The sequence below is a fragment of the Struthio camelus genome, chromosome 2 (assembly GCF_040807025.1).
Source record: "Struthio camelus isolate bStrCam1 chromosome 2, bStrCam1.hap1, whole genome shotgun sequence".
In the NCBI taxonomy this organism is placed as follows: Eukaryota; Metazoa; Chordata; class Aves; order Struthioniformes; family Struthionidae; genus Struthio; species Struthio camelus.
This window is the reverse complement of record NC_090943.1, coordinates 106,622,699-106,644,730: the sequence shown is the minus strand read 5'-3', so window position 1 is coordinate 106,644,730 and position 22,032 is coordinate 106,622,699. Positions and strand designations below refer to the sequence as shown.

The following is a 22,032-nucleotide window of genomic DNA, read 5'->3' as shown; positions in this document are numbered from 1 at the left end:
GGCTTTATTGTGCTAACGAATAACAAGATATGTTTGTAAGTTCAGAAAGTGTTTTATAAGTTGTTGGTATCATACACCAGTGTGACTTGTATTGACACCACAGGCTGTGATGTTGAGTGTTGAAGCAATGGTCTGGTTTTACTAAGTAGATTTGGATTTTTTTTAGTGAATATATTACTGAGGTTATATTTAGAAATCAGTAACATTCTGGCAGATTTGGAATAATATGCTTGCTTTGGAAAGTTAGGTGGATCACTAATAGTTAATGGCACAGGAGACCACAGGTCACATAAAATTACCAGAACTCTTTTTTTCAGCAAGTTTGAAGTTCTAGTTTCATACAAACTTCAGCTTTGTTAATACTAGAATATTATTTATCTGTATTATTGGTAAGCGATGGAAAAAGGTGATGGGTCCCACTGAGTACCGAAAATTCAAACTGGTAATCTAATTTTTTTTACTTCTATATTAAATAGTTTATTTTAAAGGTAAGTTATAAAGGTACACTCTTATACTTGTGAAGACATTGTTTCAAACTAGAGTCTTTTAAAATTATTCAGGTCATCCTTTGTTAAGATAATTTATACTAGATAGGAAAAATAACAATGTCAATGTAATGTGTGATGGTTTAGGAGTCTTATAAATAGTGGGATATTTCATTTGGGTTATGTGGCTGATAGCATAGACCGTTTTGAGATAGATTCAAGAAAAAATGATTGTGTCTGCTTTTAATTTCTAGGTCACCTTAACAATGTTTTTTACTGTATTCTGAACCATATATTTATGTTGAAATGAGAAGTTATGAAATGTGTTTTTCTCTTTTATAAGGGGAACGGCCATTTCAGTGTACGCTATGTGAAAAAGCTTTTAACCAGAAGAGCGCTCTTCAAGTTCACATGAAAAAGCACACGGGGGAGAGGCCTTACAAATGTGATTACTGTGCAATGGGATTTACACAGAAAAGCAATATGAAACTCCATATGAAACGAGCTCATGGTTACACTGGTATGTAGCATAATAATAGCAATAGTGAATGCAGAAAGTCATATCCTTCACTAGAAAAGCACAGAACACTTCTCCTGAGTTACAGAAGAATGAGGCATATAGCAAAAGAGCAAAACTGATAAGCTAGCAGTTGAACCCAAAACTCCAAAAGTAGGTTGAAACAGAGATTGATTAGTGCTTCTGGTTCCTTGTTTTTATGTAGAGCTCTGTATTAAGAAAATAAAAAATTCAGAAACTATTATATGAAAGTAATCCATTATCTTAGACGTTTTTTTCCAAATTTCAAGCAGTGTCTAATGGATTCACAGAATCTGAAGTAGCTGTGTAATAGCTTTCCCAGCATAATTTTTTTTATCCCCAAACCTGCTCTTTACCCGCTATTTTTCTCATGTATTTTGGTAGGTCCTGTACAAGAACCTGCTAATCATCAAGAACAAGAAGGTGAAGATATCAGTCGTGCTCTGAATTTAGAAGAAGTTGTACAAGAATCTTCCAGTGAATGGCAAAGTATAGGCAATGTTTTTCGATGACACCTTGAAATTTGAAAGCTGAGAATGCTTTCAGGACTTGAACTGCTCTAAATAAGTTTTCAGAAAAGTAAAAGATGGATTTTACAGTTGAAGCTTCAAGCATTGAAAATATTAACAATAGAATAATATATTATAGTTTTTTTTTAATTATTTACAAAAATGACCTAAAAGAATCATTGTCTTTTTTAAGCTTGTGGAAGAATATTGGGAAAACATCATTTAGTCTGTGCTAAGTTGTCTATGAATCAATGAACTCAGGTAATACTATATACAGTTTCTTCATCTTCTAACTCACAGCCAGTATATCTAGTTGAAAAATAAACTGGAACTTCATATCAGAACAGAATGATTCCCATTTTTAAAGAAGGTGAAAAATAACTTTATGGGAAAATCATGAAACTGTCAGTCAACTTTTCTTTTTTTAATTGTTTAAAGAAATAATTGAAGGTTGGAAACAAAATGTTACTAAGCAGATGCATGCAGGTTGTTTTTTTTTTTTTTTTTTTTTAAACAAGGCACAGGAAAATGCTATGTTTCTATTTTTAAGCTTCTTCTAGTGCATTATGAGAATTTGTGGGGGAAAAAATAAATTACCATGAATTTAGGGCATTTCTGCAGCTAAACTCTTGAAAGAGGGAGCAGGTTCATTTCCATTCCAACTGCAAAGACAGTTGATGCTTTATACATTAAAATGTCTGAGGTTTTAAACTCAGCAATAATTATTGAAAGAGAATCCAAACTAGAAGAAGTTAAAATAAAAATGTCTTATGTTTGCCGTATTGGGTCAGCAGGTGCATATCTCATTATCTGTGGAAAGCACAGCCATATACTACAGCCGGGAAGTGAACACAGAGTTTTGTTTGCAGCAGTCAAAGCTAGCTGCGTACTAGGTCACCCATATTATACAGAAGTCACCAGTCTGTAAACAGTTATTATTTCAAATCTGTAAATTCCTCATTATTTTCTTTGTGATTTCTGGAAATATGTTACACTTTTCTTGTTTAAATCATTGTTTCAGCAAAACTACCTAGTTAACAAAGTACTGCTTTGAAAGGTGCCACTTGTTAGGTATATTTGTAACAAAGAAACACTGGAGTAAAAACATAGTCATTTTTAAGACATTCCAAAGACAGAAGCTCTTTTCTTTCTTTTTTTTTTTTTTTTACTTTGTTCTTTTGAGTTTTATTTATACGTTACATATATATATAGAGAGAGAGAGAGAGAGAGATATGTGTGTGTATGTATATATATATAACAGATTATATGAGCCTCTGTGTGGCTGATAAGTATATTTTGTAAATAGTAACCCCAGTTACAGGAAGTTCATCTTTTCAGTTTCATGCGAGCACTTCTAGATCAGTGGTGGATTCATTGTACTGTAATACAGAGTTAACTTTTAATTTACTTTCTGAAAAAAGCAATTGCCCACAGATCCAAGAAGTCCCTTTTTGTAAATATTGTTTATACTTTATCTATGATTCAAACGAGTTATTTCAGATTCCTGATACAAGAAATCACTGTTGTTTTTGATAGGCCATCTCTTAATTCTTTTGTTAACTCTTTGGCATATGTATATAAGTAATATAGTTGGTGACATGAAAATAACACTTTTGTTATGTGAAATATTTAATTCAAAAACATGTTAAATAATACTACTTTTTTCCAAACTCTGCTTTGTGTATTTTTTTTCAATTTGATTCTGGATAGTAGGAAATTCTTTAAACAGATTTTATTTTTTTTTTGTTAAACAGGAGCGTGCCTCCCAGTGTTAAATCTAGAGCAGATGAAGTTGTTTCAGCAGTGCTTTTCATTCTAGACAAGGTGTTAGCCTTTTAACTGTTTCAGAAAGACATATTTTACTTTGATAGTCATTGTCTGGACATACTAAGCTCATGGTGTAGCCTCCTGTTTACCTATAATAAAGAGTATTTTAAGTTATGTAATCTTAACCCTGAATAAGTTCTCATGTGCTATATTGTGTCTACTGCCCATAAAAACAAACAAACAAAGACAAAAACAACTTTGCACTTTTTTTTTCAGAGAATACTTCATAAACGCAGAGCAGTTTGTTGGAATTTATTTGCTTGAATAGATAATAATACTTTCCAGAGATTTCTATCTACAGTATGACATAAAATTATTTTGCACTTGGTCACATCCAGGTGTAATTCTATCCTTTAAAACAGGATTGTGATTCCTGAGTGCTCGAAAGCATTTATCTGTCCTAGCTGTGATTGCTTTGCCAGCAAGTAAAAGCTAGTAGCGGTTGACACGAAGTGAGCATACGCTAACAGCAGATCTCATGAGTAAAAAGATACCATTTTAAAGTGGTCTGTTCTCAGAGTGCTTTGAAGTCTTGATTACAGGAAATGAGTGCATGTTGCAAGTCTTGGAAATGACGAATAAACAGCATGAGTTAAATAATCCTCCCAGCATTTTTTCTGAATTGAATCTGCCATTCCTTCAGCATTTGGAGTCCTGTCAGCTACAATAAATAGATGTTTTAAACTGCTTTCTCACACGGCATTTGATTTGCCTTTTTTACCCCCCACCCAGTGAACTTCAAGAATCTGATCTGAGTATTATAACATAGAGTTTTTTTCCTTTATTAAGAAAGAGCTGTTCTGCAGCATAGCCCCGGTTACTTTGTAAAGTTGAACTGGAAATTTTCAAAGCAATCTGTCTGATGTTCTGTACAGATACAGAAACTGTAACAGATGTGTTGAGACGTGCAAAATAGAAGTAGATAAGTGGTTTGTATGGGGGTTAGGGTGGTTTTTTTTTTGTTGTTGTTTTTTTAAATAAGAAATAGAACTCTTTTCCTAAGGCCTTGTTGAAGAGTCAGATTGTGTTGGGGGTAAAGGAGTAGTGTTTAGGCAGGCTTCCATTCTTTCTGTTTTGATGCAGTCCTAAGCTTATCCTGTAGCCTCAGGGTGTTTGGCTTGTGTCTGTGCTCCTGTTTCTTTTGGTTTATGTCCATTCCCTCCGTGCTTGAAGTGACACACACCTTCTAAAACTACAGATTGTCTTTTTGTATTTCAGGAAAGAACCCTTTACTTAAGAGTCGTGTTTCTGTTTGAACGCATACTCATCAGAGCTAAAAGAAAAGTTTCAGTTGAAGCTTCAGTCTCTTACAAGAGATGTCTGTCGGTAAAATATGTTAAAGTGCTATGTCATTATAAGGAATTTTTTTTTCTTAATAGGAAGTAAAGCCAAAAAGAGGCACTTCCAGCCTCTGAGAAAGATCATTTAGGGGAAAAGGAGAGTGATGAAGGAAAGGAAAAAGCTTCAGATAAGTTCTGTAGTTCTATAATGCAGCATTATGAAAGATATGTCTTTCAATTTCTCACCTTAAATATTCTCTCTAATTCTTGAAGGCTGCTTTCAAAATCAGCTTGATTTTCACATACCCTGTTCAAAGAAGATACTTTGTGTTGTACTTGTTTATGAAGGGCAGGATTCTGTTGCCTGAACATGGGTGTTTTACACCTTGCCGTTACCAGTTTAGCCTGCTGCTCCACAGACACACTGATCTCCCATAAGTCTTGTGTCAGATTGCCAGCCTAATGGGGATGTCTTGGTTGTCATAGGATATCTGAAATGGTCGTATGGGTTGTGCTAAGTCAGCTGCAATGTGACTAGAAGCCTGTAGGGAGGCAACCGAGTCCTGCTCAAAGCGTAATTTTTCAGTTTCTAAACATTCTTCATAAATTGAGAGAAAACCAGAACATTTTATATGTAATGTTTTATGTTACAAAACAAAACTTGTCCAAGTTTCATTACAAGTTGATTACTTTATTTCAATAATGAATTTTTTAAAAGCTATGTTCCTATAAGAACAATACATGTTCAAATTAAATAGACTATTATGTTGCAGAGTATACATCTGAGTGGAGTTACAGTAGAAAAATACACATAGCAACCAATATAGATCAAAGAAGAAGTAATAGGTGTGTGTATGCTTAATAATTTTGGTGTTTTGTTTTCTTTAGTCTCTATGTCTTTTCTATCCTCTCCTTTTTTCATTGCTTCATATTAATGGATACTGATTTAAACCTACAATAGATTTAGTTGTGAAATGGAATTAATATATTTAGGTAACTTTTACTGGGCACTCATTAGGAATGCGGTTTCAACCTGGTAAGCATTAATTGTAGTCTACAATGCATAGGCTAAAACAAACCAAAAAATTAATCAGACACTTGGAGAATAGTTTGAAGAAATAGTAAGTTTAAGTAATAAAACAGTGCAATTCAGAAGAGCCTTTTTTCCCTATATGTGGTTGGAAATACCATTGCCACATATTCATTTTAGTAATTTGTGAACAATTAATATCTGTATCTAACTCAGTTATAATTTATTTCTATGAGGCAACTACAGTACAACAGTTAAATGCTCACAGTAGTTTACTATGAGTTTGCTTTGGTGCGCTGCCGTCAACAGGCATCCAGATATTATTCAGTCAAAAGATGAACTTACCAAATAAAACACTGCTGCAGTACCAAGAGAAAGATTTGGAATTCTAACATGAGATGTGCAGGACTACCTTAAATACCAGTACTGAAGGGCTTTCTTTCCGAAATTAGACGTATTTATTTATTTATGTACTTAATATACTGCTAAGTTAATGCTGTTGCAGCAGAGTTTGTGTGGAGCAACCGTGACTTTCAGTGGTCACGTGTACAATCTTAGATGTTTCTTCTCAGGGAATATCCCTTGTTTCTTTAGTCTAACTCAAATTTGAAATCCTCTTTCTCTCCCTCATCCACTCTTAGTTCTAATGGTTTGGGTGTGATGAGCAATTTATAGTATGGAAAGAACTTCCTTATAACTATTGCTCTGCATCTCATTGATTCTACAACATCTGCCCCCTCCCACGCTTCACATACCTTGAACTCCCAGTGTTTGGTAACCTTTCCATGACTGCCTAATCCTGTTACGAAAAGTAAATTATTCTGTGAGTGAGAGAAGGAAGATTAAAACAAAACAAAAAAACAAACCCAAAAACCCAAATCAAAAAAAGTATTTGGATAAACAGTCCTTACAGCTTCTGCACATAGTAGATTTTTTTTTTTTTTTTATTACAGCAGTGTTTCAGAAATTCACTAACAGCAGCGCTCAGTATTCAAGACATTAGCTCTGTATTTGTAATTCTGATGCTCAGTTGAAAGAAACCAGAAGACTTGCACTTAAATTAGGTACTTGGGAGAAATAATGAAGTCCAGCATATAGTTAGGGCATCCTGAAGAAGAATGAGTAAAGTCAGAGAGCTTGTTACTTCACCTAAAATAAGGAAAACATCTAGTAAAGCTACTTTGTGTATTCCTTTCATTCAACTGTTGGTCAGGGATTGCCAATAGAAGTTTGTATAATCTACTGCATGCAAAACTTAATTGGCGTTAAGTAATGGATTGCATCTGTCTAGGTAATTCTTGCAGTTGTTATTAATTTTAAGGCAGTTACATTATGAAGCAGAGTACATGATCCTTGAATGGCATCTTAGAGCTTCAGCGCCTAGCAACTGGTGAACCAGACCGTGATCCAGGTCGGGAACCAGAGCCTCCCTGTGAAAGGAAGAACAAAGTTAAGCTAATTAGAAGGTACTGTTCTTTTATGGCTATAAAATATCAATCGATAATATTACAAAATTTTTAATATTATCTAATGAAAACTGTCTGCAGTGATTACACTTTAGACATTGGGTAGACCTTTATTGTCTTGTTAAATATTGTTTGAATTTCCACTTTGGAGAGGGGATAAAAAAGCCTTTCCTAAGTATTTTTTCACATAGGATTAATTCATTCTCATTAAATCTCTCATGCAGAGCTAGGCAGCCTCTCCTGAAATGTTTTTAGATGCCTACTTTTATCCAGGCCTTTGTACTGAAAGCAATTTATTTATTTCCTTGGGTATCTTAGAGATTTATACCTTTCTGGCCATCTCTTGAACTGTTTATATAACTTAAAAAAATGCAAACCTTGCATAGAAGTTCTCACAGTCTTGCATCTGAGAGAAATGAAATGTAAGCATTCCATTGTGTAATATTTATTAGGGTAAGTTGCTAACCTATGCAGTTATATCAGCATCAGTCTTGCCTCGAAACCACAAATGCAAATACCAGAAAAAAATATGAAGGAATAAGATTAAGGGCTGAATTATGGGTTATTTTTACAAATAATTAGAAAATAACAGTGATATTCTCTATGACTAGACTTGTGCTTGTAACAATTTGTAAACTTGCAATTGAGAAAAGAGTTTATAATTGCCCTACGTTTTAATTTAATAGCAAAGATGAAATCCAAGCTGAAGTTCTGCCGTCTCGTTTTTTGTGGTACTACTCTTTTGGCAAACTGGGTATTTTCTTCTGTAGTTTTAGCAAATTTCTAGGCAGATCTTGAACCGTATGGTTATGATCTCAGCTGTGAGATAGAGTGGTAATTGTTACTGCAGTCAGTTGAAGATTGAACTGTTAACTTTTTTCTTCAAAAATTTTAAGCACACATCTACTTTGGGAATTTTTTTTTCTCTACTCTTAATATTTTTCTTCATTTTTATTTTTCAGACCTTGTCTCCTCAGTTTTTATTGAGCCATTTCAAGGAGGATTTTGTATAATCCATTAGGTAACTGGCATGTTTTTTTCCTGTTAACGTTATCTCAAAGAATGGGTAACAGGTTTGTAATTCATAAAGACAACTGCCCAGCTGTATAAAGAGATAGTTATTGGTGCCTCCTGGAATAAATAATAGGTTTAAATCAGCTAGGCCTGAATAAAATGAGTTATATAAGTTATAATGACTCAGAAACGGCTATCTAAAAAGAAGAGCTGATATATGTTTATCATTGGATACATAAAAATCCAAGCTAATATAGTTGGGATAGTTATGTAAAAAATAGAAGAGCGTATTAAATTTTGAGAAAGAGTAGAATTTGATATTTTCAGAATTTTCAAAAGACAGATTGTACAAATATTGTGAATATATTAGAAGAGCCAAGATATTGTTAATGTTTCTCTGAACTCAAAAAAATCTGCAAGTGCAGAGAAAATTATACTTAAATTTTATATTTAAAGAGTAAATGAATGATTTTATTTAGGCATCTGAAGAACTCATTCATTTTCTTAAATTCCAGCTTAAGAACTCTTGTTACCTCACTGAAGTATTTAAGCTGTCTCTTGGTGCTGCATATGTTTGAAACAGTTTTACAGTGAAGGGTGCATACATTTTTTATAATGGCTATTCGGGTATTTTTGTTAAAGGTGAAGGTACTGTCATGTCTCTTATTGGAGAATAAGAGCTTGAAATGATAATTTATGCCAATGGTTCTCAGACCTTCTATCTTGAAGTCAAGAATACGGCTGACTTCATTCTTTATATGAGAATAGTATGTTAGATGATTCGTTACAAATGAACGTTTCAGTGCCTATGAGGAAAAACACAGTCATTTGCAGATGGATATGATGTGCTTTTCATATGTATTTTTCCTCATAAAGAAAGTGAAAAATTATGGGCTATATTCTGCTGAGATGCTATGGATTTACACCATAGTACTTTGATAATATTAATGGAGATTTACACAGGTAAAAAGCAAGCCTTAACTGCTTGATGCGTTTTTCTTTTGTTTCGAAGTACACAGTGGATTGGTACATCTGTTACACATGAATTGGGTTCGTTAACTACAAAGAACATTAAATGCATGTTCATTGTATTCGAAGTATCCAGTCGACTGAGTTTGACATTCTGTGTTTCAGGACAATCTCTCTCTGATAAAAATTTCCGAGTATTTGTTTTGTATTTCTAATGATTCCATCGAAAAAATGAAAATCATTACATTTTCAGATGTTTTCTTGGAAGTCTTGTAGTACCTTTAAAAAAATATCTGAGGACTAACCTCTTGACAAACTGTTTACCTTTTTATGAGATGACTTTATGAGGTAAGTTTATTTGAGAATGTCAGACCGACCAAAGCGCGTCATGCTAATGTGCCACCCAGGTCAGTATTTTTTTTTTTTTGGTAGCTGGATCCTGACTTAGCCTTTTCCTGATATGTTTTTGTTTATTCGCTCTCTTGCTGGGGCAGATCTTGGGGTAGTGAATCACACTGGGGAACTGAACCAAATTAAAGATCTGGCAAAATGTAAAGATCTGGCAGATTGTTTATGTTTAGTACGACACAGATTTCTAATTTGCCTTACCATCTGGCTTTACAAGTCACTGTACCAATATACCATTGGAGTTCTCACACCTGGAGTGGGAACAAGCAGGGACTCTTGAAGTTACCATTGCAACTGAAATAAGTGTTTATCAAATTAGACCCTACCTACCTTTCAGGAGCTTTTCGGTTATCTTTCATTTTCACTCTTCTGAATAGTTTTATCAGCAGCAGCAAGTTTTGTCACCTCATTCACCTTCTGAGTTCTAGATCGTTTGTGAGTCTACTGGTAAACGCAGATCCTAGTACAGGTCTTTATGGGACTTCGCTGACTTACCTTCTTTCCTGATGGTGACTGACAATTTATTTTTACTTCTGTTTCCTATCACGTAAGTAGTTACTAGGTCATGAGATAAACTTATGTTTTATCCATGAAAATTCTGTTCCTTTCAGAAGCCTTAGGGAAATGTAGTTTTGTCAAACATGGCACATTCTGGAGAAGTTTGGCTTCTTTTTTTTTCCTGAACTCAATTTTTGTATTTATAATAAGTTCAACTGTACTTTACCAGTTTAAAGATTTTGGAAAGAGTGCCCTGGCCCTCATGATAGGATCCCTTATGTCCCTTGTGAGTCGATTTATGCTCATAAAATTTTCCACTTCCTCCATATCCTGGCTTGTGTCCTTCACCACCCTGCAAAGAAAGATTTTTATGTATATTAAAAATATCATATTCAAATTATCATGTATTCACATTGTAATCTTTGTGATTGCTGAAATGTAATACTTATATTAGAAATTTGGAAGCGTTGAAGAAAAATCATCCTTTAGATAATGAACAAGGATGAAGGAAAAAGTTAGGTTCTGAACATATTCAAATCTGAGCACAAGCACCAATCTGCAATAGAGGAATTAATCAAAAGTGGACACTCAAATGTAGGGTGGGAAGAAAATGATCAGAAAGTGATCATGAAACAGTTAAAAGAATACTAAGAACAACTACAGGTCATGAGAAGGAAGCCTAATTTACTCAAATTTTGTTTAAAAATATATTGAATGGCACATGAGGATAGAGCAGAAGAAGAAAAACTGATCGTGATTCAAATCATGTTTGTTCTCAGAGTAGACTTTACATTTCAGATTATTTTCAGATTACTTTTTAGTCCTATCAATTCTTTGATACATGTTACGAGGGAGGAAAAAAAAATTGAAAGTTTCTTTCTGTCTTGTAAAAGAATGTTTCACAAATGCCTTTGCTTTCATACAACTCTGAAAGAAATGTAAAAGTTGAGATTTTGGTTATGTCTATATCATTGGATACAAATTGACCTGAGCATGCTATATTCCTGCTAGTTCCACGGTCGGAGGCATGGGGCCACCCCAGATAGGGGAAAACTTGTCAGCTTTGAGCCAGCTCATGTAGTGTTGTATTCAAGTCAAGAAAGCCGAACTGCTTCCACAGTCATGATGCTAAGTCAACATACTTTGCAGATACTGACTGACCTTGATAATCCATTTTGAACATAGAATGTTTTTAACTTGAGTTTTTTTTCTTTGCTGAATGATTTACGTTTTGGACTTGCGAAAAGCAGAACAGTAAGCTTGGATAATTTTTCACTGTGTGTCTTTTTGTTTTCTTGAGCGTATTTAAGAAAGATGCTGGACTGTGAGATTTGGGTACCACATTACTCTTCAGTGCGAGCAATGCCATATGCCTGTTTGGGAGGAGATTTTTAGAGATGTAATGTAATTCAGTGTATGTATATTGTAATCTATAGACCTGGTTATTAAGACTAATAATGTTTTGTAATTTTACACTGTTGTCAAATGTCACCTGAAGCCTTTAATCGTTTAAGCAGAGGATGAAACTATCGAAATCACAGATGCCATCCATGAAATTTGTATTTTGTACAATCACAGTGCTTAGTCAAGAGAGCAAGAATGATGCTCTGGCATTCAGCTTAATTGTTTAGTCTTTCTAATGTAACAGCTGGAATTGGTTTTGGTTTTGTTAAATAATACACTAAAATGGTGAAAGCATAAGCCAAGGATATAATGCTAGTACTATCAAACTTGCTGTTGAAGAATGAAGACTAGCTTGTTTGTAGAGAATAACCTTAATTTCTGAACTTTTAATTTTTTGTGGGAAACTCTTCATCTAGGAGGTACTATGCTTCGTCCTTTAAAAAGGACAACATGGTGAAGTCTCCTTTTTTTAGAGCCAGGAGTGAACCCTCTTTAGCTTTCAACAGGATCTGATTGTGGAATTACAGTAATAATGATGATTTTGATACTAATTGTGCAGCCATTTAGAACATGCACCAATTTCAGCAGAAGGATACAAAGTGGAAGGATACCCCCCAGAATAGTTGTCTGCTCCATAAAACGAGTAGCATGAGAGAGATACCTCTAGAAAATGTGTCAGGTGGCTTATGAGGCAATAATTAAAATGAATATTTTTTGAAGCTTTTAGTAGCCTGTGGCCATAACCACAGGCATGGCAATTCAGTTTGCTGCTAACTGGAAAGATTTGCACATTCTAAAGTCAGCATGTTTTAAGACCTTATGGAAATAGAAATCCCCTGATTATTGGCTTCAGAGAGAGTTTTATCTGAGTATGGGTTAAAGACTTTGGGCTTTGTAGAGAATATGAAAAATAGGAAGGCAGGTTAATATATCAGAATATTAACCGACGGGGCAGCACTTTAACGTTTTTCAGTTTCACAGGTTCTAAGATGATAAACACATCAACTAAATGTATGTTCTACTGATAAATGGTAAAAGAAATGATTAATGGCTTTAAAGCTTTGATACGTTGTATTAAAGTGCAAGTAATTTACATGTTGGTCCCATATATAAAAATTAAACCTGTGGTAGAGAAGTAGTATTTAATTAGTTGTGAGATAATTGTAGAAAGAACTTGTCTAACAGCCTTTTAGGCAGATCTCTTCTTACTAAAAGATGTTTGCAAGGAAAGGTAAGACAAAATATTTGAATTAGTGACAGCGTTAGCTTTGCAGAGTTTAGTATTTAAGAACAACTGGAACTGTGGAACAAGTTTCCATTGTGTCCCAGCCCTGCCTTCCTTTGTTTTCCTCTTCCCATGAAAAGAAAAATGCAGCAGATGAGTCTTCCAGGAATCTTAAAGGAAGAGGCTTTTGCCATGCGGTGGATTTTGCTCCCTTTGTGCTAAAGCAGAAGAAATTATCACTGCAAGGCTGTCAAGTTGCTGGATGAGAGCAAGCAACAAAATTACCATCTTAAACTGCTGTGGGAGAAGGGAGGAAAGTGGGATAGGAAAAGCAAAATAGCAAAATTGAGACAAAACAAAATTATCACGTTGCTGCAGCAGCTTGAGGCAATGGAGCAAGATATGCTTTGGCCTGGTAAATAAAATGCCTGTTATTGAAAGCACATTTGTCACCTACCCAGCTAAATCTGGCGAGGGATAATCCTCTTCCCTGTACATGTAAGAAATAGAAACAATGACATGATGATCACTATGGAACATAGCACCTGCGTGTATGATACACAGAAGAAGAAAATGCAGTAAAAAAAAAGAATGAAATATTGGCCAAATAATGAGGCATTGAAAGCAACAATCTGCGTAGAGTTATTCCATAAAATGGAAAAGGCAAAATTCGCAATTAAAATGACAAGAAATAACTTCATTAGCCACAGTTTCAGTGTCATGTACGTAAGGAGCTAGCTGAGTTTGGTAAACATAAGGACGGTCTCAGGTGTGTGAAATTTGTTTGAAACCATTGCCTATTATTTGTTAGTTACATAAGTAATCACAGCATAGTTTGAATAAAAAGATCCTTGTGATTGGCTTTGATTTGTTAAAAGATTGTGCAGGAAATCAGGAAACACATGAGAAAGAGAACTGTAGCTTTTCTGTCTTAGTCCCTTGTTTTAAATACTACCAGTAGCTCCTGTTTGTTAAGGAATACCATAAAAGAAAATACATCAGACTAGCAGTTGAATTGATACCAATTAGCCCACAAAAGATACTGGCTATTGCATGAGCCCCTGAAGACACTTACCTTTGCTTGCATTGGGGGAGGAGTACGGGGTGAGACCTGGAAATCAGTACAAAAACTTAATAAAACCAAGGCAAAAGTATATGCAGGGAATCATCAAGCCTTTTGTATATTATCTATGCGTTGTTATGCCTTACGTATTAGTTGTTGTCTAGCTTCATCCTGCTCTTCATTGCCTTGTGAACATTTCAAAATGCCCGTTGTTAGCAGATGGTTCAAAGATTAATTGCAGTGTTAGTATTTTTCCATCATAAAAGTTTTCTCTTTATTGTTTTAAACCTATTGTAGGTCTTACACTTTAAATCCAGTAATAACTCTGTCCCACTCCAAACTGATAGGGTGTTACTTTCACAGTTTTAAATGTCAGCATTGGGACACTTGATTTGTGAAGCTGGTTATCAATAGAGATAATAGAGCTATTTAGATATACTTCTGGTTTAGGGTACTGTTATCCTTTGCAGGTTCTTTATTCAGCATTTAGGCATGAAAATATTGAGATCCTTGTTTCAGAAAAAAGTGAAGAGTGAAATCGGTAGTATCAGCTGTACAGATCAAAATGTGTGGTAAGATGTATTGCAAATATAATATGGGCAGTCTCTGTTTCTAGATAGTAGCTATACAGTGTTTTAAAGGGCAAAATACTGCTTTTTGTTATGTATTTACACAGTGCTCAAGAATTTAATTTATGAGGAAATTCCATCTTTCCTGGATATTTCTTGTGAGAGTTTTAGTGGTGTAAAACCAGCCAAGTTCAGAGCTCGAACAAATTCTTACTGTCTTAAATGAGATCATCAGGAAAAAGAGGTTGGGCTATTTTGCTTATGGTTTCAAATGACATCCAAGAGTGTAAGCTATTTCATAGTTGGGAGTAAACTTACCACATCCATTAAGTGCTATCTAAGGAACACCAAATACTAAGAGAGTACTCTACTAGACGTTGCATAGCACACATTTGACTTTTATCTGCTTTTAAATGGAAGACATTCCTAAATATGGCCAACTCCAAAGATGGAACCGCATAACACCGCAAAACGGTGAAGCCGTATAATTGTAATGATTGTTGTTGAAATTCTGCTATGCTAATGGTGAGTTCACCCACTTTTTTGTAGCTTTTTATTATTGCTTTCAGGTAAAATTACTCTTGTATCAAATATCATGATCGACTCAAAGGCAGACTTAGTACAATTCATCAGGTTCAATATAACGGCCAGTGATTGTGGTGTATTTGGTTATTGATGAATCCTAAACAATTCTAGTACACGACAAGGGATGAGACTTACAATGTTCTTGAAGAAGTGGACTACGGGGTTGTCATCACCAGGCCGCCCATGCTGAGACCTCTGAGGGATGGACCCTACGTGGCTAGCCCTGGCTGCATGTATATCCTGAAAAGCAGAATAGGTATAGTGCCAAGTCAACCAGGAAGGAAAGGTAATTGGCCACTGTATGAAGGAGAAACTCATTTTCACCAAGCAAAGAAAGAAAAGGAGAAGAGGAGAAAAATGCCTTATTAATATAGAGAGCTTGCAATTCAAAATTGTCATTGCTCTGATGGAGCAGTTTTTTAATACAATGGTAAGTAGATAGTCCATACGTGTTAGTTTGTGCATATATGTAAATGCCGTTTTTAACATTATAGCGCAGCGTGGTGGAACTCAGCTTGTTACTAGAGGGTTCTGATAGCAGAAACTTTAAAGTTTTCATTACTTCATAAGAAGGATCATAAAATGCAATTTTAGAAATGAAACCTGAGATGGAAAAGAACTTATAATGATGTTGAGTCATTCTCCATGCAAGAGCAAAAACGGGTTGTGCATCATTTCCTCTGTTTTCACGCATTACTTAACACTGAGGAACTTGGAAGAGCAAATTTTTTGAGAATGAGGGAATCAAATGAGACTGACTACTTTCTCTTTTCAGTAGCGCTTCTAGTGGCAATACAGACAAAACTTCCGTAAGTGAAGGTGAAAGGGCAATAATGATTTTTTGAAGATTGAATACCTGGACAGGTATCTGTTGCAGTGAAAATAGTGTCCAGAATTATGTGTAGTTACCACTGTACTAATGCTGTGTTACTAAGTTTAAAAAAGAACCATGGAATAAAGTGAGCCAAACATGAGCATCTTTCCATCATTGTGAGTGTGGAGACAGCAGCTTTCACTGTCAGTTGCACAGAACCAAGCTATGTTCAGTAGGGAAGAGAGAAGGAAGCAGGGAATGAAAATAATAGGAACAAAATGATTCTCTGTGTAATGAATCCCTGGAAATACAGTGCTACAAGCATCACATTGATACTAAAAAATTTCACTGGTCTCTTAACGTTAACTAGATTTCTGTAGTGAGACAGTTGCTCACATAAGCACTTCCTTAATAGTACAACTTGAATGAACATTTGACTATAAAACAATCTGAATAATTACTTAAAATATAATTTGTTTTCATCATATATAGAGAACATAAAACTATTTGGTGAAAAAGGTTGGTTCTCTTGTTGGAGCAGAGCTCTAAATTTTTGGTGGTTTGGTGATCTTTGACTAATAAATTAATAGCAGTAGAAAATTTTCAGATGTTCTGAAGAGATTCTTTGCATTTTGAGGTGTCTGATGACATACCTTTAAGCAATAAATATCTTTCAAAATGACCCTGGATGCCTCAAGCTATTGATATTGAAAACTGGCTGCACAGATTTACCTGTTCTGAGATCTTTGGGCCTATGGCAAGGGCCTATGAAACTATCTAATGTTACTGCTCAAAGCTACAAAATGGAAGTGTTATTTTTAATGAGTTCTGTCAGATCTTGTGATTTTTGTATGAAAGAGAGATATTTATATTATGTTGGATCATCCAAAATGAAAGAGAGTCAGAAGTAGACATCTCCTTGTGCCGTTAAGCAATTCTTGGAAATAGAATTCAGGTATACTGCTTAGGGGATGAACTTCCTTAGGAAAAAAAGAGTAGCTGATGCAAGGTTCAGCTAGTACTTTATCAGTGTGGGGTGTGTGTGTGTGTTTTTTTTTTTTTTTAATTAATGCTGGCACTGTATAGAGATTAACTCTTTAAATAGTAGGAATTTCTGAATTTTAGATTGTCTTTGAGATTTCTATACTGTCAGGCACTCAGTCCTGTTTATACTTGTGCAGTAATTTCTACTTTGACAGCAGAAGAGGATCCCCTTGGTTCTCCTGTCAACACGTTTAGAAGTTACTTTGGCTGTGTGCGGGGTTTTTTGTTTGAGTCCCCTCCTCCCCCCCCCCCCCCCAAAAAAAAAAAAAATCCATATCCATGCTTTGTTTCGGAAACCATTTGACTTTTCTTCGGGAGAGATACCATTGTCCTTTTTCTATTATACTTCTTCCTGAATGGAGTTGCAGAACATGATGTTTGTATCAGCTGCAGATACACTGGTTGCTATCTAACCATAACTCTTACTGTACATGAAACAGAACTTCAAAATTAGATTTGATTGGATATAGCCTGCAATTCTGCAGTGCTCTGTGGATTACCACCAGACACAGAGAAAGTAGGATCATATTTTTTTCACAATTTAGATGAGGTTGAATTACCTGAATCTGGCACTCTGGTTATTATGTGGTAATAATTTTGCTTATTGAAAAAGGGTATCACGTAACAAATACAGACTTTCTCCTATCTGCAGTGCCAAACGTTGAAATAGTCTGATTTGGCCCCCTTTTTAAAGGGAATCAGGTAGTTGCAAGTCTGAACCCATTCTCAGTGATGGTTCTGTATGAATTTAATATATTGTGTTTCCCAGTGTTACAGATGAAGTGTTTTCCTTTCATATTATCCTCATCAAACATTGTTTGCAGTCAGAATCTTTTGATATTATTCTAAATTTGTACCAGGTAGTTAATCTGTTTCCCTTTAATTTATAAACGGCTCGAACTGCTCTCCCCCTTATAGTTTGTTCTTTCAATTTCTGGACTCTTTAAATGGAAAAAAAAAAAAAAACAAAAACGGTGTTTTTTCTGAGATAACATGCATGATACATGAAAATAAGTTCACTCAAAAGAGTAATGACTCATATCTTTAAGGCTTTAAAGCTAAATTTGAATGGATTCAGGCAATAGTCTGCATGCTGTCTGAAAGAGAATATAAATCCAGTTTATCCTGCTAAGATAGTCTCCCAAGGTTTTGTTATACAACTGGACTTTTTAAAAATGAGCTTATCTAGTCACTGCATGTTACCTTACATGCAGGAGACCATCATTTATTTTTAAATATGCTTTAAGCACTTGGCAAAATAAGTATTAACTTTAAAACCTAACAGGAACACAACAGAGCAACCACATTTTTAAAAGGGGTGGTATTTATGTTGTGTTGTTTCTTTACGTTACTGGTCTTTCTCAGCAGGTGGAGCTCCGATACACAGCTTATGTAGGAGTAGTCCAGCTGTTATTAGTAGACAACCTCAGCAGACCTAATCGCAGTTTCCTTACTAAGTCATCTCTGCTGTATATTCAGAAAAGCCAAAAGGGAAAGATCCCTTAATCTGAATAATCTTAATTGTTAGAAAATGTTTGCCAGTGTTTGATATTTAAGCAATATCATCTGGGAGACCTGATGGCACATACTGGGTTTGCAGATTCAGTTGTCAAATTAGTAGTTTAAGGATTAATAATGTAGTTAAGAACACTTGAAAAATGCATATAGAATAACTATAGTTATTCTGTAGTCAGGTTAGCTACTTAATAGCTAAATGGTTTGCCACTTTTTCTGATGATACTCTAGAATTTCTTAGAGCTGTTTTCTTGGGGCAGGTTTTTTGAGAGAAAGATTTAAGGCTTTGACATTTCAGTTCCCAAATCTTGAAAAATCTTGTCTTTTTCATTTATTAAACATGTGTCATCACCTCAGGGAGTTGGAAATACTCGGTTAGTTGGATGCTGTTGACTTTAAAAGCATCAGTGTATTCATTTTTACAAAAGTGAGTATTTGGAACATAAACCGCTGTTCCTCAGTCCAAAGGCTTTGATAGGCCTGTGACAGAGCAGACTTGCCATTTGCAACATATTTTTGATGGTTTGGATTACCAGCCTCTTGAGCAGTGGTGATTTATTAAAATATTTTATTTCATTGTTTCAGTTGGACTTGATGAAGCTTGATTTCTGTTCATCAACTACCAATCACTTCAAAATGTCCATTGCTGTGAGTTAACCTTTGAGTAAAATTACTGCCAAAATATTTACAGTTTTCAACATTGTTGAAATGCACGTTTAAGCACTGATTAAGACCTCTTTAATACACAGGAAAGTTGCATTATTCTGCTATGCCTGCTACATTATGTATGTTGGCCTCTAAGACAGATGTGAAGGAGTAAATTTCATATTAATGCAAAGAAAGAACACAAGTTTGTTTTAATTTTTAACAGTATCAGTGTATTCCCTGGTAGCCATTTACTTTCATAGCGAACTGATTAAATTTACTGGCACAGTCCATATAAACATTATCGAAGGAACTGTTGGAAAAAAATTGCTATTTCTCTGACTCCATAAGAAGAATCTGTATGTAATTCAGTATGTGCTCCATTTTGGCTTTTGTGCAAGGTTATTACATTTCTAATTGAGCTGAAGATACCTGCCTGAAGATAAACTGTTCAGTTTTCTGATACTGTAGACCTAACCAATGCTCCTGGCGTTTTCTGTGGCACTATATAATTGAGGGGGATTATATTCTGTACTGTAACTATGCTAGAGTCTAGAGGGAGTTGTTTTGTGTTTTATGATAAATTGAGTGGATTAGCTGTAGGCCCTTTTGGTTTGAATGTTTGGACACTGAGTTTGATAAAGTAGTTTTGTGATCATATGTATACATCTGACAGGAGATGTGGTAGGATTGTGAGGATTAAATTAATTTTCGTGCAGTCAAGCATTCTGTGTGTCCTACTTATTTTTGCTTTTGTGTTTGATACTTCAGTGTAAAAGTGATGCTTGGTTATAAGCAGTAGCGGATTTTTAGTGATATAAGAGAGTCCATAAAATACGTATCTGACTTTGCTTAGCCTAAATGTTATATTAGATCTTGCAACTCTTGCTTATTAAGGAAGATTTTCAGATGCATATAATGAGAATCCACAAGAGGATTGCTTATATAATTATGGATTGCATATACAAATAAATATAAGATTAGAGATCTAATTCCCAAAGAGTAAATATTATGCATTAGTGAAAATACCAGTATTAAGACATTGTTTTGGAGTACTGAATGCCGTTTTTCACATTTCTTTCAGTATTATTAATACACAATGTAGTTGTATTGCCTACTTTAAGATGTAAAATGAAAATCTAAAGAATAGCACATTGTTTCTGTATTGGCAAAATGAAAATACATACAAAATATTTTAATTGATTTAAAATGTAATCAAATCAAATAAACATTCTGGACATTACTAAGAATGAAAAACAATGGACGCATTTGGGTTGCTTTAAGAAAAGATACCTAACGGGTCACTGTGCATGAATAAAAATCAACAAATTTCAAATTAATATAAATGAAAAGTACATTCATATTGTCTTATAAAAGCAAACTGTTCCAGAATCTACAGGATGTAAAGCTTAACCCTATTAAGAACTTTGCAATAGTAGTGATAGAAAAAAGCCTATCAGTGATGAATACAATCTGTGCTAATCTGTGGGAAGAGCGAGATGCAAGAACACCAGGCAGTTCATAAACCCCTCAGCTAATTTTGTGTTAGCTTTTGAAGTAGAGTTTGAATCCAAATGCTCTTTAGGCATAAGAAAGTTCACATCTGGACTTGAATTTTTGTAGTTAGAATTCCGAGTGGGAATTTACAGAGGCTCATCCTTCTGATGAAAATGTACACTTCTGGTTTTTTTTTTTTTTTAGAATAATAGGAAATTTATTAATGGTTTAGTAGAGCAATCATTGGAAAATTGAAAGGTGCTTTTATACAGAAATTTCTTCATCTCTAGATTCAGAATGCTTTGTACGCAGCGCTTAGTGTTGCGGGGCGTAGTGGACACCAGGCTTCAACCAGAGCCTTCTTGAGTTATTACCAAGCTTCTCATCAGGGAGCAGTAGAATAGTACATGTCTAATGATGTGAGGATATTTCTCCATGCTTATTCTATTACTGATACAGTTGTCAATTCCACTTTCTGTCACGTACAACCTGAGTACCAATTGACTCTTCCAGGCTGCTCACAAGTTACTGCTGTGTTACCATAAATGATGGGAAGATTTACTTCTTCCCCACAAGCTGATCTGAAGGTGACATTATAAATGTTTAACTCATTTAGCAGGCTTTTCTAATCACTTTAGAAAGGATGAACTAACACATCCTTGTAATGGTACTGTTCATTTTTACTGCTGTGGAAATTAAAGACAGAAAGGAAATGACTTGCTTAGAACGACATAGTAGATGATTGATTTAAGAAGAGAGCTACAGAGTCTAGGAGATTGTGGCTTCCAGTCTTGTGACAAGATCAGTAATATGATTTTTTTAAAAAAAAATCTAGGAATAGATGATGAACAGAAAGAGAAGGAACTATATCAGAAAGAAGGAATCAAACAACGGTAGAGGAAAGAATAGTGATTACTGACAAGTAAGAGACCTAAGGAGAATGAAAAGAAAGGCAGAGTTAATCATGAAGAAGGAAACCAAGGAGAGCATTTACCATCAAGAGAGGTAAGTGATAATCCGTAATCCAGAACCACATTTCTCTATAACCTTCTTGTGAGTCACAGTCACAAGGTTCCAAGGAACAAGTTAGAAGGTTACACTAAAGAATTATTTAAAAAAAACCCAAAAACTCTTAATGGTTTTTCAGGATAATAGTTCAATTTTATGGTGTGTCCTGAGTGAGAGATTGTGATTCCTTGATAAAGCATTTAGTAGTTGTAATGCATATAAAATGCCATCATACCTGCTGTTCTTTCCTCCTTGTTAATTTTATTTACTTGTTGTGACATATTTATTTTAGGAGACAGAGAAGATGGTTAAATTTACCTTGGCTAATGCTAGGCGGAAAAATGCTTAAGAAAAGCAATTTTATTCATGTATTTTTCTTGATGAAGGCTGTTTGTCTGCTTGGATGTAGTCTCTGATGTGTATCCAGTATTCTCTTCTGCACTGCTTTTTCATGTTGGTATCAGTCAGACAATGAAATAGATTAAATGCTGTTGAAATAATCTACTACTACAGAAATCCGGGGCCGTAGGAATGATTGCTCCAGCAGTAAAGAGATTTTTGGATAATGGGTATTCTTGAAATAGTTTGTGGGGTAGCTTCTGCCACCAACAAACCTTAAGAGACTATTCTTGAGGATTT

General features: G+C 34.8%; 2 protein-coding genes across 15 annotated transcripts in view; one reads left to right on the top strand and one right to left on the bottom strand.

Moving 5' to 3' along the window:
* ZNF236 (zinc finger protein 236) overlaps positions 1–2,040 on the top strand; it is an 82,873-nt gene extending 80,833 nt beyond the window's left edge. For 5 of the 6 annotated variants that reach the window (XM_068932015.1, XM_068932014.1, XM_068932016.1 and 2 more), the window contains 2 exons: positions 829–1,005; positions 1,408–2,040. In XM_068932015.1, the coding sequence (XP_068788116.1) occupies positions 829–1,005; positions 1,408–1,535 (305 nt within the window). In that variant the 3' untranslated portion in view covers positions 1,536–2,040. Of the gene's footprint in view, positions 1–828; positions 1,006–1,407 lie in introns of those variants that run through there. The other variant, XR_011139104.1, reaches the window with a different exon arrangement.
* Positions 2,041–5,309: 3,269 nt separating this feature from the next.
* The window catches only part of MBP (myelin basic protein), a 125,904-nt gene continuing 109,181 nt past the window's right edge, over positions 5,310–22,032 (bottom strand). For 8 of the 9 annotated variants that reach the window (XM_068932021.1, XM_068932022.1, XM_068932026.1 and 5 more), the window contains 5 exons: positions 15,006–15,110; positions 13,729–13,764; positions 13,111–13,143; positions 10,251–10,376; positions 5,310–7,099 (listed from right to left, as the gene is read on the bottom strand). In XM_068932021.1, coding sequence (XP_068788122.1) covers positions 7,043–7,099; positions 10,251–10,376; positions 13,111–13,143; positions 13,729–13,764; positions 15,006–15,110 — 357 coding nt within the window. In that variant the 3' untranslated portion in view covers positions 5,310–7,042. The remainder of the gene's footprint in view (positions 7,100–10,250; positions 10,377–13,110; positions 13,144–13,728; positions 13,765–15,005; positions 15,111–22,032) is intronic. The other variant, XM_068932020.1, reaches the window with a different exon arrangement.